Source organism: Eschrichtius robustus, chromosome 16, assembly GCF_028021215.1.
Source record: "Eschrichtius robustus isolate mEscRob2 chromosome 16, mEscRob2.pri, whole genome shotgun sequence".
NCBI classification, from domain to species: domain Eukaryota; kingdom Metazoa; phylum Chordata; class Mammalia; order Artiodactyla; family Eschrichtiidae; genus Eschrichtius; species Eschrichtius robustus.
The window spans coordinates 88847918-88868940 of NC_090839.1; the positions used below are offsets into that span (position 1 = coordinate 88847918).

At 46.2% G+C, this 21023-nt stretch overlaps 2 protein-coding genes across 8 annotated transcripts in view; one reads left to right on the plus strand and one right to left on the minus strand.

Annotated features, from left to right (window-relative positions):
• Positions 1–15511, minus strand: part of ZNF12 (zinc finger protein 12) — a 70607-nt gene extending 55096 nt beyond the window's left edge. For 3 of the 6 annotated variants that reach the window (XM_068523989.1, XM_068523990.1, XM_068523981.1), the window contains exons 1-2: positions 15294–15511; positions 12875–12939 (exon numbers count right to left, since the gene is read on the minus strand). In XM_068523989.1, the coding sequence (XP_068380090.1) occupies positions 12875–12939; positions 15294–15364 (136 nt within the window). In that variant the 5' untranslated portion in view covers positions 15365–15511. Of the gene's footprint in view, positions 1–12874; positions 12940–13930; positions 14022–14343; positions 14391–15293 lie in introns of those variants that run through there. The other 3 variants (XM_068523982.1, XM_068523987.1, XM_068523986.1) reach the window with 3 other exon arrangements.
• A 172-nt stretch (positions 15512–15683) lies between these two features.
• The window catches only part of RBAK (RB associated KRAB zinc finger), a 28880-nt gene continuing 23540 nt past the window's right edge, over positions 15684–21023 (plus strand). The window contains exon 1 of one of the 2 annotated variants that reach the window (XM_068523991.1): positions 15684–16548. In XM_068523991.1, coding sequence (XP_068380092.1) covers positions 16547–16548 — 2 coding nt within the window. In that variant the 5' untranslated portion in view covers positions 15684–16546. Of the gene's footprint in view, positions 16549–20635; positions 20878–21023 lie in introns of those variants that run through there. The other variant, XM_068523993.1, reaches the window with a different exon arrangement.

The following is a 21023-nucleotide window of genomic DNA, read 5'->3' on the forward strand; positions in this document are numbered from 1 at the left end:
TTCACGATTAGGACAACAGCAGTCACAGAATCTTTAGTTCCTCCCCAAGGACATAAGTAACAGTGTCAGAGACACATTCCTAACTTGTTTTGCAGATACTAAAACCACTACAAGAGGAGAAAGCTAACTGTATGATGACCAGACTGGAGTTATGACATAAGCTGCTCCATCTTGAGCAGACCTGAACCAATGGCTTACACAATTCCAGGAACTGGCCTCAAGGAAATGGGAACAAACCAACACTGGACTTGAAGATTAACTGTGCCTGAAACAATCAACATGACACTGACCACACCACTGCATGACCAATGTCAAGATGATGGTCAGAGTTGACTGTGCTACTCTGCATGTAGCCCCCACCTGCACAGCCCAGAGACTTCCCGTCTTTTCCCTATAAACCCCTTTTCCCTCTAATTGGCAACTGGGAGATGCTTTGGGGGACACTAGTCCACCATCTTCCCAGGTTGCCAGCTTCCTGAATAAAGCATCTTTCTTCTTCCACCAACCTTTGTCTCTGGAACATTGACTTCTGAGCGATGAGCAGCTGAACCTCAGTTCTGTTCCAGCCAATAACATTACTATTGCTCAAGTCTCATTCATATTATATTCATAATAACTTTGAACCAAAGTTACTTCCATTGCACAAAGAAAACTGGGAGTGAATAACTGACAACTGACCATCACACATCAGCATTTTAGGCTAGCAGAGCTCATGAACACACATAACACAACTTTACGTGGCCACAAACATCCCTTACACAACTTCTCCAAGTGCCAGAGACAAACACATTCATTAACACACCCACAGATATAGCCTCTAGGTAACAAATAAAAATATGCAGCAAGAGCATAGAACTTGAGATTATGCTTAGTGATCAATGTTTCAGGTTTCTGTCTTGCTTACAAATGACCTCGGTATCCAATGATTATCCAGTAAGTAACACAATTTAATATCAGTTCAAGGGTTTACGTGAACTAAAGATCTTGGAACGTATCGACAAGCTAGCACAGTACAAAACATAGTTACTGTTGAAATAAAGTTTGTCAGAATAAAAATTAAATGTGGTTAAACACAAATTTACATTTTTCATAACCTTAAACATTAAGTAGAAGTAATGTTAGCTTATTTGATGGGTACACCTATATAAATTTAGGAAGAACACACCCAAGTAGAATTGTTTTCAATGTATGCCTAATACTGATAAATAAGATAGGAATAACTTTTTATTAAACCAAAAATATTAAACTGGCTTCATTTGCCAAAGATTTACCTAAATTATGTAAACTTGAAGTCTTTAAATTTCTGATTTTTTTTTTTTTTTTTTTTTTTTGGCTGCACCGAGAGGCTTGCTAGATCTTAGTTCCCTGACCAGGGACTGAACCCGGACCCTGGCAGTGAAAGCACCGAGTCCTAACCACTGGACCGCCAGGGAATTCCCTGACTTGATTTCCGTAAGAATACTTTTCTAGCACATTTAAAGTATTAGAAGTTCAAATTCCTTTCTCTCTGAGAATTTTCGGGATATATAATTTTTATAAGCACATTTGTATCTTTGTAAGCCAATCAGGACAGAAATCCTTTAATTTAAGAGACTCTACAATCTACTTTAATAGATCCAGAAGTAAGAAAACATTACATACTCACACTGTCAGAGGTAAAGACCTTTCTGAATTACAGACACACAGACATACAGAGAAATGGAACTTTTACCTTCAGTTCTAAAGTCTTAGACATGGGTCAGGAGTAAACAGTCACCAGTCTAGATATTAAGGAGCCGTTCTCCTCCCATTGGGCAAGAGATTCTTAACTGATTTGAGCTTGTCAAAGTAGACAAATAGACAAACAGAAAAGACTAAGAAAAGACTAACAAACCAGATCCTCTGTCACCTCTCACCTAACTGAGATTAGTTCTGTAGAAACTTAATCGCTTTGGAGAGACCATCAAAAGTCTTCAAACGACAGAGCCAAACTCAGAATCACTGCTGCTACAAATGGGGAACCACTTAGCTGTAATCTGAAAACAAAGCAGAAACACAAAAGTAATAGAAGGGGAAACTAAAGAAACGGAAAGTGAGCCAAGTTCAATGGCTGCTTGGGTGGGTTCACCCCTGCGAGAGGAGAAAAGATGTACCTGGGCTTCACCGGCTCATGAAACACACCACTTGTTGCTGGGCTTTTACAGCTTTATTTACGTATAACTGATATACAAAATCCAGCCCAGGTTTAATTTGTATAACTTGATGAGTTTGGACCTATGCACACACCTGTGATACCATCACCACCATCACGGTAATATACTCATCACTTCCAAAAGATTCCTTCTATCCCTTTGTGTGTGTGTATGTGTGTTAGGAATACTTAACACAGCACCAGGTACATGAAAAGGTGCTCAACGTCACTAATCATCCGGGAAATGCAAATCAAAATCATCATGAGATATTACCTCACATCTGTTAGAATGGCTACAATTTTTTATTTCTTTTTAAACATAAGAGTTGTCAAGGTTGTAGAGAAATCGTAACCCTTGCATATTGTAGGCAGGAATGTAACATCGTGCAGGCACTGTGGAAAACAGTATGGAGTTTTCTCAAAATCTTTTAAATAAAAATTCCATATGATCCAGCAATCCCACTTCTGGGTATACAGGCCCAGCTCAGAGACATTGCAGCTTCAGTTCCAGAACACTGCTATGAAGCGAATACCGCCATAACGCGAGTCACACGAATTTTTTGGTGTACCCGTGCATGAAAAACTTATGTTTACACTGTACTCTGTTAAGTGTGCGATAGCCTTGTGTCTAAAAAAACAATGTACATACCTTTATTGAAATATACTTTAGGGAAGAGAAATATACATCAATGGAACAGGATAGAAAGCCCAGAGATAAACCCACGCACATATGGTCACCTTATTTTGATGAAGGCGGCAAGCATATACAATGGAGAAACGACAGCCTCTTCAATAAGTGGGACTGGGAAAACTGGACAGCTAACTGTCAAAGAATGAAATGAGAACACTACCTAACACCATAACACAAAAATAAACTCAAAATGGATTAAAGGCCTAAATGTAAGGCAAGGCACTATAAAACTCTTAGAGGAAAACATAGGCAGAACACTCTATGACATAAATCACAGAAAGATCCTTTTTGACCCACCTCTTAGAAAAATGGAAATAAAAACAAAAATAAACAAATGGGACCTAAGGAAACTTAAAAGCTTTTGCACAGCAAAGGAAACCATTAACAAGACAAAAAAAAAAAAAAAACCCTCAGAGTGGGAGAAAATATTTGTAAACGAAGCAACTGACAAAGGATTCATCTCCAAAATATACAAGCGGCTCATGCAGCTCAATATCAAAAAAACAAACAACTCAATTTCAAAATGGACACAAGACCTAAATGGACATTTCTCCAAAGAAGATATAAGATTGCCAACAAACACGTGAAAGGATGCTCAACAACACTAATCATTAGAGAAATGCAAATCAAAACTACAATGAGGGATCACCTCACACCACTCAGAATGGCCATCATCAAAAAATCTACAAACAATAAATGCTGGAGAGGGTGTGGAGAAAAGGGAACCCTCCTCCTGCACTGTTGGGGAGAACGTACACTGATACAGCCACTATGGAGAACAGTATGGAGGTTCCTTAAAAAACTAAAAATAGGGCTTCCCTGGTGGCGCAGTGGTTAAGAATCCTCCTCCCAACACATGGGACACGGGTTCGAGCCGTGGTCCGGGAAGATCCCACATGCTGCAGGGTAACTAAGCCTGTGTGCCACAACTACTGAGCCGGCGCTCTAGAGCCCGAGAGCCACACCCACTGAGCCCGCATGCCTAGAGCCTGCGCTCTGCAACAAGAGAAGCCACAGCAATGAGAAGTCCGCGCACCACAACGTTGTAGCGCCTGCTTGCTGCAACTAGAGAAAGCCCGCGCACAGCAACGAAAACCCAACACAGCCAAAAATCATGAATAAATAAAAATAAATAAATTTATTTTAAAAAAAACAACTAAAAATAGAACTACCATTATGATCCTCCAATCCCACTACTGGGCACATATGCTGAGAAAACCATAATTCAAAGAGAGACACGTACCACAATGTTCACTGCAGCACTGTTTACAACAGCCAGGACATGGAAGCAACTTAAGTGTCCATTGAGAGATGAACGGATAAAGAAGATGTGGCACATATATACAATGGAATATGACTCAGCCATAAAAAGAAACGAAACTGAACTATTTGTAGTGAGGTGGATGGACCTAGAGTCTGTGAAACAGAGTGAAGTAACTCAGAAAGAGAAAAACAAATACCGTATGCTAACACATATTTATGGAATCTAAAGAAAAAAAAAAAGTGGTTCTGATGAACGTAGTGGCAGGACAGGAATAAAAACGCAGACGTAGAGAACGCACTTGAGGACACGGGGAGGGGGAAGGGGAAGCCGGGACGAAGCGAGAGAGGGGCATGAACATATATACACTACCAAATGTAAAATAGATAGCTAGTGGGAAGCAGCCGCATAGCACAGGGAGATCAGCTCGGTGCTTTCTGTCCACCCAGAGGGGTGGGATAGGGAGGGTGGGAGGGAGACGCAAGATGGAGGGGATATGGGGATATATGTATACATACAGCTGATTCACTTTGTTATACAGCAGAAACTAACACAACACTGTAAAGCAATTATACTCCAATAAAGATGTTAAAAAAAAAAAATACTTTAGGGACTTCCCTGGTGGTCCAGTGGTTAAGAATCCGCCTTCCAATACAGGGGGCGCAGGTTTGATCCCCGGTCGGGGAACTGAGATCCCACGCGCTGTGCAGCACAGCCAAAACAAAAAAAAACATTAAAAATACTTTATTGCTAAAAAATGCTAACCATCATCTGAGCCTTCGGCGAGTAGTAATCTTTTTGCTGATGGAGGGTTTGAAATAGTGTGAGAATTGCTAAAATATGACACAAAGACAAGAAGTGAGCAACTGCTGTTGGAAATACGGTGCCAACAGACTTGCTCCACAAAGGGCTGCCGCAAACCTTCAATTTGTAAAACACACAAGATTCGGGAAGCACAATAATTATAATAGAATGTAATGCAGTATGATGTAATATAACGTGATATAATATAATATAGCCTGTATAGTCAAAGAAAAGGAAATCAATATCTAGAAGAGATATATGCACCTCTACATTCATTACAGCATTATTCACAAGAGCCAAGATAGGAAAACAATGCAAATTTTCATCAACAGAGAAATGGATAAAGAAAATGTGGTATATACATAGGATATGATTCAGACTTATTAGTAGGAAATCCTACCAGTTGTGACAACGGGGACAGAACTAGAAGACATTATGATAAGTGAAATGGGTCAGTCACAGAAGGACAAAACTGTGTGTTTCCACTTATACGAGGTATCTAAAAGAGGCAAACATAAATTGTCAGGGGTGGGGGAGGAGAGAATGGGGAGTTGTTCCATGGGTATAAAGTTACAGTTATACAGGATGCATATGTTCTAGAGAACTGCTGTATGACTAAGTGTCTATAGGTAACGAGGCACACTATTCTCTTCGTTCTAATTAAAAAATGTTAATTCAAGTGTAACTGACCTACAACACTATGTTAGGTCCAGGTGCACAATATCAATATTTCTATACGTTAGAAAAGAATCATGGTCTAGTTACCATCCGTCAGCGTACAAAGTTATAATGTTATTGACTGTATTCCCCATGCTGTATATTTCATTCCCATGACTCATTTATTTTGTAACTGGTTATCTGTTCCTCTTCATCTCCCTCACCTATTTCACTCATCCACCTACCCTCTTCTGGCAACCACCTGTTTGTTCTCTGTATCTATGAGTCTGTTTCTGTTTAGTGACATTAGTTCATTTGTTTTGTTTTTTAGATTCCACATACAAATGAGATCATACGGTATTTTTCTTTCTCTGTCTGACTTATTGCACGTAGCATAATACCCTCTAGCTCCATCCATGTTGCCACAAATGGCAAGATTTCATTCTTTTTTTTTTTAATTTTAAAAAATTTATTTATTTTACTTTTGGCTGCGTTGGGTCTTTGTTGCTGCATGTGGCCTCTTTTCTAGTTGCAGCGAGCGGGGGCTTCTGTTCCTTGCGGTGCGTGGGCTTCTCACTGCGGTGGCTTCTCTTGTTGCAGAGCATGGGCTCCAGGTGAGCGGGCTTCAGTAGCTGTGGTACGCGGGCTCAGTAGTTGTGGCTCGCAGGCTCTAGAGCATGGCTCAATAGTTGTGGCACACGGGCTTAGGTGCTCCGTGGCATGTGGGATCTTCCGGGACCAGGGCTTGAACCCATTTCCCCTGCATTGGCAGGCGGATTCTTAACCACTGCACCCCCAGGGAAGCCCCTCATTCTTTGTTTTTTTTTTTTTTTTATGGCTAACAGTCCATTGTGTGTGTGCGTGTAGCCATATATATATATATATGACGCATCTTCTTTATCCATTCAACTATGGATGGACACTTAGGTTGCATCTATACACTGGCTATTATAAGCAATGCTCAGTGAACATAGGGGTGCATGTGTCTTTTTGAACTAGTGTTTTTGTTTTCTTCCGAAAAAATACACACAAGTGGAATTTCTGGATCTTACAATAGTTCTACTTTAAAATTTTTGAGGAATGAGGTGCACTACTCTTGACACGAAGTTTACCTGGTGCTGTTAGGTGAATCCATCCAGGATCTCTGTGAAGACCTCCAAAACTGTTAAAACATAAGGGTAGGCACTTCCCTGGTGGCCCAGTGGTAAAGAATCCGCCTTACAATGCAGGGGACCTGGGTTCAATCCCTGGTCAGGGGACTGAGATCCCACGTGCCGCAGGGTAACTAAGGAATGGTGTGGAGGAGGTGAAGGAAAAGACCACGCCAAGCTCAGAGGCCCTTTCAGATGGCAACAAACTCCTGACATTGACTGAAAATCAACGTTCTTTACGTGGAACAATCGAAGAGGCAGGATGGGTCCTGTTAGCAAGGTCCCCTAAGATGCCAGGTCACCTGACCCCCAGCTCCAGATGCACAGATGTCTGGGACCCAGGCTTTGCTGGCCTGGGAAGGCTGAGGGTGCCCAGCTGCTGACGGGACACACGGGGCGGGGGAAGAGGTGGCTGCCGCCCAAGGCAGACGAGTGTCTGTGCAGAACTGCCTCGGCTCAGCCTCCAGAAGCCTGTCTCAGAAAGCGACAGCAAGTCTTCCAGAAGCTCTGCCCAAATTCCATGCAGGCGTCACCGGTCACACCTGAGGCTGCCCGGATGAAGACTGGGGGCCCACACGTTCACACACTGGAAGTTATTACCAAATGCAAGAGAGTGAGGGATCAGACCATGAACTAGTCTAATTATAATGCATAAGTAGAATCATGCACACCTTATTCTACTTCCCGGTTTTGCATTTGTAATTTCACAAAATGTGTGATTTGTAGGGGGGAGGGGGTTTAATTGCTTGTACTTTTTGCCTGATGAGAAAAAAACAGCACAATAAGAAAACATTGTAGTTTTCACTTCTAATGCGCATAAAAATACATGCACTGTTGTTGCTTGAAAACAGCATTACTGTGAATGTTCCAAATGATTTTCTATTTGGTGATGGGTTAAGTGGCTTGCCCACGTTCACTTTATGAAAAGAGAAGATTAGAAAACTGCACTCTTCTTGCATTTTAAACTTTAAGAAAATGGATTTCAGAAAACCTGGATAACAAATTAAGAAAGCAATCAGAACTGCAAATATTTAGGGGTTTTAGGTTCGTTTCAAAACACAAGGGAACAACCCATGATGTATGTGTCTTAAAAGACCACTTGGGGGCTTCCCTGGTGGCCCAGTGGTTGAGAATCTGCCTGCCAATGCAGGGGACACGGGTTTGAGCCCTGCTCTGGGAAGATCTCACATGCCGCGGAGCAACTAGGCCCGTGAGCCACAATTACTGAGCCTGCGCGTCTGGAGCTTGTGCTCCGCAACAAGAGAGGCCGCAATGGTGAGAGGCCCGTGCACCGCGATGAAGAGTGGCCCCCACTTGCCGCAACTAGAGAAAGCCCTCGCACAGAAACAAAGACCCAACACAGCCATAAATAAATAAAAAAAAAAAGACCACTTGGTACAGTAAGATTCCACAGACGGCCTTGTAATCACAGAACGCAGCACTGGTTACACATTTCCCACAAGCCATGTTCTCAGCGTGAGGCTAACAGTGTCGGCTCACTCCCCTGCTTGGGGGCAGAGAGGACCGGTCTCCTTTGCTTTCTGAGATTCCTTTCATGAGTGGCTAGAAAGCTTAAGCACTGGAATTCCATTAGAGAAAAGGAGTATTCCTCAGAGGATTGTAAATGACAAACACCCAAGTGGACTTTAACAGTGGCGTCCGTGTGTCAGAGACCTCCCACGCATGGCTGGGGCCCAAATGACACAGAACAGCAGGGGCCCAAGGGCCGCAGTCCTAGGACGCCGCTCCCCAACCAAGAGAGTCCTCTCGCTAGTCAGGGAAAAAGAAAGGTGTTCTCAGACACACACAGCCTCCAGAGACAGCAAGTGAGGACCCCACCAGCCTGGCCTATCCCAGGAGAGTGGCTGATGCAGTGCCCAGAACCAGAAAGGGGAACTAAGAACCAACAGAAAGGGAACCACTAGACTGACGCATTCCTCCCACATCCCCCGCCTCCCCCCGCAAAGAAGCTGCACTCCAGTACTGACCACGGAGGGTGCTGTTCAACTAGGAATCTTACCCACACAAACGTGCTGATTTTGAGAAACTTTTCAAATGCATAGTATTCAACTTCTCAAAGTAAAGAAAAGTAATGAATTACATACTAATGCTGGAAAACACAGGAAAAAGACAATAAAACTTGGAAAACAATGTTTACTAACATGACCCAACTGGAAAAATTTAGAAACATTTAAGATGACTCTGTAAGTCAATAAGACAAGGGAAACAAAACAGAACAAAACAAAACAAAACAAAACAAAAAAAGAGTATTGGGGCAGGAAGACAGGCAGTGGACATGAACAGGCCCTTCATATAAAAACAAATACACCGGTCTGAAAAGACCACAGACTGAAGGATCCCAATTACGTGACATTCTGGAAAGGGCAAAAATACACAGACAGTAACAAGACCAGCAGCTGTCGGGGGCTTGGGGGCATTGGGGGGGATGAACAGGTGGCCCCCAGGGATGTTTCGGGCACTGAAATGGTTCTGGGTGGCACTGCAGTGGTGGCTGCAGGTCATCACACGTGTCCAAACCTGAACAGCAGGACACAGAGAGTGAGCCTTAATATAAACTACAGACTCCAGTGGAGAATTAGGTGTCAGTGCTGATCCATCACTGAGATGACGCGCCACACAAGCGCGAGATGTTATCAAGGGAGGGAACCCAGAGGGATGGGGATAGGAAACTGCTGTCTGCTCGATTCTCCTGTAACCCTAAAACTGCTCTAAAACTGTCTATCAGTTAAAATGAAGAAACAGCTTCTAAGCACGTGAAAACGCTCTCAACCTCATTCGCGATTAAGGAAAATCCCCAAGGGAACAGTCCATACCATTTACCGGGGCCTAGGACCAGCGGGAACACGCCGCGGCCTCGCCTCTTCCTGTCGGGCATCGCGCTGGAGCCCAGAGTCCCCCTGACTTGACCCACCGCACCCCACCCCGCGTTTCATGCCGTCCACAGTCTCTACACATGACATCTTTTGATCAGATGACTCACTGTCCCAATTACAAGGTTTCACTTTCTCCACAGGATGAAAGCAAAGCCAGCACACAGGGGAGGCTCTTCAGTCAACCTCAGGGTCCGCCTGCATTCACGTCCCGCTGGTCCTGACAGGAGGCCCACATCCTAAGGAAGGCGGTCCTTACCAGCACCTCAGGAGCCTCATCCAGCCCACCTCACGCTGCTCTGAGAGCCTCGCCAACCTCTGCAGCTACCCAAGTCCTGGTCACTTGAGGGCCGTCACCCTTCCCCGAATCACTGAGCCACGTGCTCTGACAATGCATTTAAAACCAGGCTCTCGGACTTCCCTGGTGGCGCAGTGATTAAGAATCCGCCTGCCAATGGTGGGCACACGGGTTCGAACCCTGGTCCGGGAAGATCCCACATGCTGCGGAGCAACTAAGCCCGTGAGCCACAACTACTGAAGCCCGCATGCCTAGAAGTTGTGTTCCACAATAAGAGGAGCCACCGGAATGAGAAGCCTGCGAACCGCCACGAACAGTAGCCCCCGCTCGCTGCAACTAGAGAAAAAAGCCCGCGTGCAGCAACAGAGACCCAACACAGCCAAAAATGAATAAATAAATGAATAAAAATTAAAATAAATAAATAAATAAATAAATATAACCAGGCTCTGCTTTGTCAGCACTCTGGAGTTCCCTACGCATCGACGGGCAGGATTCTCGTCCTCTCCTATAATTACGTCTCTGAAGTGCCTTCCCTGAGGAGAAGAGAAGCTCCTGGAAGCAGAGAATTACTTCTTAAGATCACATGCAGAACCTGAAGACATTGGATGTTTACGTCTAAGAAAAGAGACACAACACTAGATGGTGTGAAGGGTCGCCAAAGCCAAGAGCCAGGCAAGCAGGACACTTCCTCTGGGGAGCCTTCCATCAGCAGAGCAGAAAATGTCCATGGGGTCCCAGAGCGCTGCCCTCTCCTTCAACCCCCAACCTCACCCTCACCCTCAGCTGAGCAGCTGCTTCCCTGAGAACAGAGAAGCCATCGGAGGGCTTCTCCACCTGCACCCCAGCTCTGCCACCCCCTCCCCACGCCAGGACCCCGGGCCGCAGCTCTCCCCGCTCCCACACGCGTCTACTGGATCATTCCCGCTGTTGTTTCTCCCGTTACAACACAGCACAACACGACACAACACCCGCCCCGGACCTCAGCTCCTACTCCAGCTACTGTCCAATTTCTCTTTTCCCCGTCACAGCAAAACGTCTTGAAAAAGCTAGGAACACAACAAACCCCGTTCTCCCACTCCTCTCTCCTAAGCCTCTCCGAGCAGGATCTCACCCCACACACCCATCCAAACGCATCAGCAGCGAGTTACGACCTCCCCCCAGTGCTGGGCTCGAGGGTTAATGGCTCCACAGAACGGCAACCTCGTTTGTCCAGTCACCCAGGGAACCTCTAAAGTGCTTCCCACGTGGAGACAAACTGCTGTGATTCAGATTTTAGGAGAAATACTCAGCGTGGAAAACACACTTGAGCTGGTGGAGGAAAGAGGTAGCAGCACAGAAAAAAAGGTTCTGTAACTACAGAAATGAAAAAATAAGCTATTTTAATGGTAGCAAGTATGGGATGAAGAGGAACGAATAAAAACCGTTTAGAATACGACATTAACAAGCCTAATACTACAACGTGCTAACAGAGGATGGAGAAGGACTCTACAATGAACCCATTTTTCTGGGTAGGGTGACAGGCTGGATGATGCAACGATGAGCCGGCAGGGACAAAAGGAGAAGGCAAGGGGCGGGGGAGCTGTAAATAATCATTTTTGGATCTACTGGATCTAGTCATTTGAGGTGCCCTTTGGACAAACTCCATAGAGATGCTGGCAAGTGGCTGGACAGAGGCATCTATCTGGTCCAGGTGGGAGAACTGACAGAGCTGGAGGTGAAAAGCACCAGAGGGTGAGATCAGACAGCTTTAAGAGTCATGAACCAAGAGTAAAAAGACAACACACAAAGAGGATGGAAGAAAGAATCAGTCAGGAAGAGAGCAAGGAGAGATCTGTCACAGAAACCAACATAGGAGACTCTGCAGATGGGAAGGCGACAGTGGTCTGAAGTGAGGACTGGCAAATCTCCACTGGTTTGTATGCTGGATGACAGGTCACCTCAACCGGATCAGGGTCCGGGGAGGGGCAGAACCAAGACCGCAGGCTGCACGATAAAATTCAGATGGGAGGGCTTCCCTGGTGGCGCAGTGGTTGGGAGTCTGCCTGCTGGTGGGGGGACGCGGGTTCGTGCCCTGGTCTGGGGGGATCCCACGTGCCGCGGAGCAACTGGGCCCATGGGCCACAATTGCTGAGCCTGCGCGTCTGGAGCCTGTGCTCCGCAACAGGAGAGGCCGCGATGGTGAGAGGCCCGCGCACCGCGATGAAGAGTGGTCCCCACTTGCCGCAACTGGAGAAAGCGCTCGCACAGAAACGAAGACTCAACACAGTCATAAATAAATAAATAAATAAATAAAAGAACGTGAATTTCTTAAAAAAAAAAAAAAATTCAGATGGGAAATAAGGAATCTTTGCCAGAGACATCACTACGTGGTGTGTAACGCGACCCCGTTAGATTGTAAGAGACAAAGCGGGACATTTACTTGAAGGGTGACAAGGCAGTTCCTCCAGAGGATCCTCACTGCATCCCTGGATTGAGCACTGAAAACAATGTACCTACGGGACAACAGTGTTGTACTGAACAGAAAAGTTATATGCACTGAGTGCTCCCTGGACAGCATGCTCTCGGCTTACAGGAAGCACAAGGAAGGCACCAATGTCAACACGTTAGGGGCTGTCACTCAGGAAGGCTAGCGGCCTACAGCGGGATCCTCAAGGAAACCTTTCACGCCCGAGAACAACAGTGCTTCGGCAGGACAATGTAAGTCAAGCAAGGGATGGTATTTTGCCACAAATGTCAAGAACCCGAGGCTTGTACTGTGGCTATAAGAGGATCGTGGGATCTGCGCGTAGAACTTGCCAGAAACACTTGGTACTGACCTGTTCCTCTACGCTTTGTCTAACCACATCTTTTACCTACTTCTACTTTCCCATTTTAAATTTTGAACTATTCGCCTCCCAAGCTGTTATTACAAAACAAGAGCAGCAAGGCAATACGTAAACAGCAAAACTCACCGGAGACCGATTCATTTTCCGCTGCTCTTGGAACAACGTGCAGGACTGTGACAGTGGAAGCGGACCTGGAGAAGGAAAACGCAGGTAGTGAAGCTACGAATGAAGGGGCTCAGGGTGCACGAGCACCTGTCTCGGGCTCCACAAGAGACACCTGTGGGAGACCCGCCCTTTCACCTTCAGAAGGGCCTGTTAGAATGAGGAGGGAGCAACCACCCTCAGGTCTGTAACTCCCACGTGACTGTGGTAACTGGGGCGATACTTTGTTTTCAGTAGTCAGTGTACACTAAATCCTATTAAAATAAACCTCCATCGTTAAATGAGATTAAAAAACGCTTAGAGTTTATCTCTTCTCACCAACTCTGCTAACAACTTCAGAACAGAAAATCCACAGGATACCCAAGATAAAGGGATACACTCAGGTGCGTTTCAGTCTTTCAATTATTTGGAGAAACTTAAGTGCGACACTCAAAAAAATCTTTTCTTAAAACTGATTTGAAGTGGACAGAACACCTGCCCTAGGAGTTCTGAGTCCTGTTAGCGACCCCACGTGCACACCCGGTGAGGATCTGGGACAAGTCACCTCCCTTCTCAGGCCCAATCTCTTCCTTCCTCAACCGAGGCAGCAGGACAGAAGTCTTGCAGACTCATCCTGCACTAACTACACTGTGCGATTCCACAGGGCACAACCCAGGAGGACACTGGACGCTTAGATTAGACAACCAACGGGCTGATGGGCCTTGAGAGACACGTGCGAGAGCCCGACACGGCGACAGCAGGAGGACGAGGACAAGGAGGATCGGGGTTGGAGGGAGGGGTGGAAGCGGCACGTCCCAGCCGAGCCTGTGGCCCCTGCTCCCCCAGGACACCCGGAACTCACAAGTCCCAGGGGAGCCCCATCCGGAGCAGCCGGTCCTGCCCTCCAACCCGACCCCTCCACCTCCGGGAAGCGGTCAAACCCTCCCGGTCGCTCTCCCGCGGGGCCCGGGGCGGGCTCACCCGAGCCCCGCTCTCCAAGGGCCGCAGGGTCTACAACCGCCTGCAGGCCCGAAGACGCACCACCTGCCCAGTCGGAAATCGCGGACCGGCCCCGGGCTCCCGAGGCTCCGGGCCGGGGGCTGCTCCTCCGGCGCGCTCCTCTCCCGGGGTCCCTCCTCTCCGCCTCACGAGGCCACTGGGCCCGAGGAGCCGGCTCTGGGCCTACGGGACAAGCTCCCTTCAGGCCCACGTCCCTCCCAGGACCTCGCTCTGCCGCGCGCTGCAAACGGTCGGGCACTGCGCCGCCGCCGCCCGCCCGGCCCCTTCGGCCCAGCCCGCGGGCTCCGGGGCTCGCGCTCGGGGGTCCCCGTTCCAGCCTCCGCCCGGCCCACGCGAACCCTCGCCCGCACAGCCCGCGCCCGCTGGCTGCCGGCCTGGCCGGACGGCGTCCAGCGCCGCACGCCCCGCAATCCTCAACCGCCAGGCGCCAGGACCTGAGAACGACGACCAGCGGGGACCTGGCCACGCACTGGAAGCGAGGGCGGCGCGGCAACGGTGCGCGTGCGCCAACACGCACAAACCGTGAGGCGCACCTGCGCAGGGGGACGACCGAAATCCGCCTGCCAAAGCCCGCCCGGAGAGCGGGACAAGCACCAGGACTCTATTTCCCAGAAATCTCCGCGCCGTCAAGTTAGGGAGCTTTTTTTAAAAAAAATTTTTTAAACATTTTACTATAGAAAACAATAAAAACAATAAAATATAAACAAAAATAGCAGTATAATGAACTCTTCTGTATCCATCATCCAGGTTCAACTCACAGTTAATCTTTTTTTTAAATTTCTGATATACATTTTAAAGTAATAACTAGAATTATGACTTATAACAGTATACCAGAACATATAAGATTTTTAGAAATTTCATGTAATGTCTGAAACATAAAGACGCAGACGTAGAGAATGCACTTGAGGACACGGGGAAGGGGAAGGGGAAGCTGGGATGAAACGAGAGAGTGGCATGGACATATATACACTACCAAATGTAAAACAGATAGCTAGTGGGAAGCAGCCGCATAGCACAGGGAGATCAGTTCAGTGCTTTCTGTCCACCCAGAGGGGTGGGATAGGGAGGGTGGGAGGCAGACGCAAGATGGAGGGGATATAGGGATATATGTATACATACAGCTGATTCACTTTGTTATACAGCAGAAACTAACACAACACTGTAAAGCAATTATACTCCAATAAAGATGTTAAAAAAAAAATACTGGGCCCGCGGCGGCCCGGACAAGGGGCCGGTGGCGGCGGCGCGGGCCTGCTCCCCACGCCGCCTGCGCGAGTCCACCGCAGGCCCGTTACTCCCCACGCCACAACCCGTCAGGACGCGCCGCCCTCCGCTTGCCCTGAGGCCGCCGAGGGCAGCAGGAAGCCGCTGAGCTGACACTCACTCAGGGGTCGGGTGCTCGGGGTCGTAGAAATCCCCCACCTTCGGAGGCGGCTGCGGCGGCAGCTGCTTCATCCGGAGCGGCGGAGATGGCGACGCGAGCCCCCTCCCCGCGGCAGGGCGACGGGAGGGAGGGGAGGGGAGGACGCCGCTGGTCCGACGGCGGCAGCGGCGGCAGGGGCGGCCCGCGTCGCTTGCTCGCTCACTCGCTCCCTCCCTCCGGCGCCCGCCCGCCGCTCTCTCCCCCACACGCTCACATGGGGAGCGACGCTTACCCCGCCCTCCCCCCTGCAGCACAGGCCCGGCCCCTTAAAGAGACACGCACCCGCCGCTAGTCCGCCGCCAGTCGGCGCGCCGGCAGATGCCGGTTGTCCTCAGGCCCGAGCGGGAGGAGCGGGAGGAGCGGGAGGAGCAGGAGGGGCTGTGCGCAGCCCGCGGACCCGGCCCGACTTCGCCAGCGACTTCCTGGAACTATAAGCCCCAGGCCTGAGCGCCGTTGGCCCGCCCCGGGCCGAGAGCCGCTGTGCCGCGAACCCTCCCTCGGGCCCGCTGTGGCGGCGGGGCGCTGAGGCGTGACCCGGCGCGCCCCGGGCTTGTTTGCCGGCGACGACGGGGAAACAGCCCGAGCCCGCCGGGACACTAGCCTGCCTGCTCCGCCGCTCTCGAAGACCTGCCCTCCCGGAGCGCCGGAGTCCGCAGCGGCGCCGAGGGCCCCTGCCCCGGGCCTGCGGGCTCTGAGCCCAGTGAAGCCATTTTACAGAGAAGCAAATCAATGCTGGGAAAGACCAACACCTTTACCCAAGATCCACTGCAAGAGGCAGACCTGGGCTCAACTGCATGGCCACCTGTCACCCAAGTCCAAGCATTAGCATCACACCACGCTGCTTATGGAAGAAGTATGAGACACACTTCCAACCCCTGCAGTAGCTAACAGGTCTCTGGGAGACAGGATCAGCATGAACAGATTCAGAGGAGGAACAGAGATAATGTGTGCTGAAACTTGATTCTATGGGATTTTCATCAGAACTCAGAGGTTGGCACTTACTGCACGGACCTACTGTATGAAGCAGGTGGATTGGCCAGCACAAGGGGTTGCTGTGGTGCATCGCCCAAATTCCCCTTCTGGACCCAAGCCACGCGGCATGTGTGACACTAGTTCCCTGACCAGGGATTGAACCTGCGCCCCCTGCATTGGAAACTTGGAGTCTTAACCACTGGACCGCGAGGGAAGTCCCTGTATCATATTTTAGATCTCACATGTAAGTGATGTCATATGATATTTGTCTTTCTCTTTCTGACTTACTTCACATAGTATGATAATCTCTAGGTCCATCCATGTTTCTGTAAATGGCATTATTTCATCCTTTTTTATGGCTGATACTCTTGCCTTTTTTGTTCTGCTCTCCAAGAGCTAGGCGTTCTTGGGCAATAGTCGGGATAGAAGAGGCAAAATTATTGAATAAAAATTGTCAATACTCCCACTGCCTCTATCATTTATCCGAATTCAAAACTTGGGGCAGAATGCCCTGGTCTTAATTTAACTTTACTCTTAACAGAGATGAGCCCAAGACAGGGAGAGACAGGAAGCCCTCTCCAAGAGTAAAGAAGGGTAATGACTTTTTCTTATAAAGGGGCAGAGGGCTATTGGTGATCCAGACCTAGACTTGGGCCAACCAATGTTAGAAAATTTATGGGCAATGAAGAACTGGAAACATGTATCAAAGCCCTAAGAAGGCCTTCTCATGCCCCAGGGGAATCAGATGCTGGTTTGAAGACCACACATCTTGGTCATAGTGGAGCTGGTGAAGAGATATTGCCTCTTCACTCTACCAGATCCAGAAGGAATTGGAGGTAAATCCCTTGGCCAGAAAAGGGAGGGACTATGACTTTTTAATGAGTAATTAATAATAATAATAATAATACCTTTTCTTCTTAATTTATTCATAGGTTTTCATGAATAAACTATATACTATTACTTTTTATTATTTATGCCTAGTGCTCACACACACTGGTTTTCATGTTTACTTGACATTAAAATTGACGAGAGATCTTTTAATTCTTTTAATAGTTAGCCAAAATTTGATTTTCTCTTCAGAACTTTTTTGTTTGAAGATTTGTAATCATTTTGTGACTTTGTTTAAGTTCCTATATTGAGATCACCCCAGAACACTTTTTAAAGGATCAATCTACCTGAACTGTTACACTTGGGAAATGGCTCAAGAGATGCTAATTTATCAACACAATGAAATACCATGCAGTCAACAGAAACGGCAATGTTGAAGGCAAACGATGTGGTTGTGTACAATAGCATTTTAAAAATTTTTATTGGAGTATAGTAGATTTATAATGTTGTATTAGTTTTAGGTGTACCACATGGTGATTCAGTTATACATATACATATATTCATTCTTTTTCAGATTTTTTCCCATGTAAGTTATTACAGAATATTGAGTATAGTTCCCCGTGCTATACAGTAAGTCCTTTTTGGTTATCTATTTTATATATAGTAGTGTGTGTATGTTAATTCCAAGCTTACAAAGCATCTTAAATGCAGAAACTAGACCACTGTTATCAGTGAGTCAGGTTATGTTGGTTCAGAGCTGAATTGGAGAAATTTAACATATTAAGTGGGAGATATATGAGGAATTTTCTCCCTTAAATCGTTTTCTTAATGTGGTTAAAATATGTGTTGTGCAATAAAAATATGTAGTGTAAAAAAAAAAACAACAAAACTTTAGGGGCTTCCCTGGTGGTCCAGTGGTTAAGAATCCGCCTTCCAATACAGAGGGCGCAGGTTTGATCCCCGGTCGGGGAACTGAGATCCCACGTGCTGTGCAGCACAGCCGAAACAAAAAAAAAATTAAAAATACTTTATTGCTAAAAAATGCTAACCATCATCTGAGCCTTCGGCGAGTAGTAATCTTTTTGCTGATGGAGGGTTTGAAATAGTGTGAGAATTACTAAAATATGACACAAAGACAAGAAGTGAGCAACTGCTGTTGGAAATACGGTGCCAACAGACTTGCTCCACAAAGAGCTGCCGCAAACTTTCAATCTGTAAAAAACACAAGATCCGGGAAGCACAATAATTATAATAGAATGCAATGTAATATGATATAATGTAATATAATATGATATAGCCTGTATAGTCAAAGAAAAGGAAATCAATATCTAGAAGAGATATATGCACCTCTACATTCATTACAGCATTATTCACAAGAGCCAAGATAGGAAAGCAATGCAAATTTTCATCAACAGAGAAATGGGTAAAGAAAATGTGGTATATACATAGGATATGATTCAGACTTATTAGTAGGAAATCCTACCAGTTGTGACAACGGGGACAGAACTAGAAGACATTATGATAAGTGAAATGGGTCAGTCACAGAAGGACAAAACTGTGTGTTTCCACTTATACGAGGTATCTAAAAGAGTCAAACATAAATTGTCAGGGGTGGGGGAGGAGAGAATGGGGAGTTGTTCCATGGGTATAAAGTTACAGTTACACAGGATGCATATGTTCTAGAGAACTGCTGTATGACTAAGTGTCTATAGGTAACGAGGCACACTATTCTTTTCGTTCTAATTAAAAAATTTTAATTCAAGTGTAACTGACCTACAACACTATGTTAGTTCCAGGTGCATAATATCAATATTTCTATACATTAGAAAATGATCACCATGATAAGTCTAGCTATGGTCTAGTTACCATCGGTCACCGTACAAAGTTATTATAATGTTACTGACTGTATTCCCCATGCTGTATATTTCATTCCCATGACTCATTTATTTTGTAACTGGTCATTTGTTCCTCTTAATCTCCCTCACCTATTTCACTCATCCACCTACCCTCTTCTGGCAACCACCTGTTTGTTCTCTGTATCTATGAGTCCGTTTTTGTTTAGTTACATTAGTTCTTTTGCTTTGTTTTTTAGATTCCACATACAAATGAGATCATACGGTATTTTTCTTTCTCTGTCTGACTTATTGCACGTAGCATAATACCCTCTAGCTCCATCCATGTTGCCACAAATGGCAAGATTTCATTCTTTTTTTTTTTAATTTTAAAAAATTTATTTATTTTACTTTTGGCTGCGTTGGGTCTTTGTTGCTGCATGTGGCCTCTTTTCTAGTTGCGGCGAGCGGGGGCTTCTGTTCCTTGCGGTGCGTGGGCTTCTCACTGCGGTGGCTTCTCTTGTTGCAGAGCATGGGCTCTAGGTCAGCGAGCTTCAGTAGTTGTGGTATGCAGGCTCAGTAGTTGTGGCTCGCAGGCTCTTGAGCACAGGCTCAATAGTTGTGGCACACGGGCTTAGGTGCTCCGTGGCATGTGGGATCTTCCTGAACCAGGGCTTGAACCCATGTTCCCTGCATTGGCAGGCGGATTCTTAACCACTGCAACCCCAGCGAAGCCCCTCATTCTTTTTTTTTTCATGGCTAATAGTCCTTTGTGTGTGTGTGTGTGTGTGTGTGTGTATACATACATATATATATATATATATATATATATATATATATATATATGATGCATCTTCTTTATCCATTCATCTATGGATGAACACTTAGGTTGCTTCTATACACTGGCTATTATAAATAATGCTCAATGAACATAGGGGTGCATGTATCTTTTTGAACTAGTGTTTTTTTTTCTTCTGAAAAAATACACAGAAGTGGAATTTCTGGATCCTATTATAGTTCTTTAAAATTCTTGAGGAATGAGGTGCACTACTCTTGACACAAAGTTTACCTGGTGCTGTTAGGTGAATCCATCCAGGATCTCTGTGAAGACCTCCAAAACTGTTAAAACATAAGGGTAGGGACTTCCCTGGTGGTCCAGTGGTAACGAATCCCCCTTACAATGCAGGGGACCTCCGTTCAATCCCTGGTCAGGGAACTAAGATCCCATGTGCCGCAGGGTACTAAGCCTGCGTGCCACAACTACTGAGCTTTCGCACTTCAACTAGAGCCCGAGTGCCGCAATCTACAGAGCTCACGTGCCCTGGAGCCCGTGTGCCACAACTAAAGAGAGAAAACCAGCCCGCCACAACTAGAGAGAAGCCCACGCACCACAAGCAGAGAGAAGCCCAAGCTCCACAGCAAAGAGCCCGCGTGCTGCAACTAAGACCTGACGCAGCCAAAGATAAATAAAATAAATAAATAAATAAATAATAAATCTTAAAAAAAAATAAGTGTGAGATCATGACTCTCATATAGATATAAAAATGAGCACAGGCTAAGTATTTTATTTCATTCAAGAAGGAACCTGCAGCTGTTATAACCGGTTCAAAAGAGAATCTGAGAAGCAGACACATTACAGATCCGGACTATTGAAATGAATATGTAAAAAAAGAAATGAAGGCAAAATTGGATTTTTCCTGGGTAGGGTTTTGGCGAGTCAACTGAACTTCCTACCAAGTGGACAGAATTTCATGTTACCTACAACCTTCAAAGACGTGTAAAACAGCTTGAAGACAAAGAAAGGGCTGAAATCAACGCGATGAGCGATGTCCTCCAAATAATGCTTAGTTGTCCATTGAAACACACAATTTTTTTTCCACACACATAATCCTCTTCAGGAAGTAAAGGAATGGGTAATTTTCTTCTTTCAATTCTGTATTTTATGATTTTTCTACAGTTGTCACGAATTAAAAGTGGTTTGGAAAACCTATGTTTCTTTTTCCCTACGAGGGGGAGGAAGGTATCCTAGGCTAATACTCTATTATGTTAACGCTAAGTT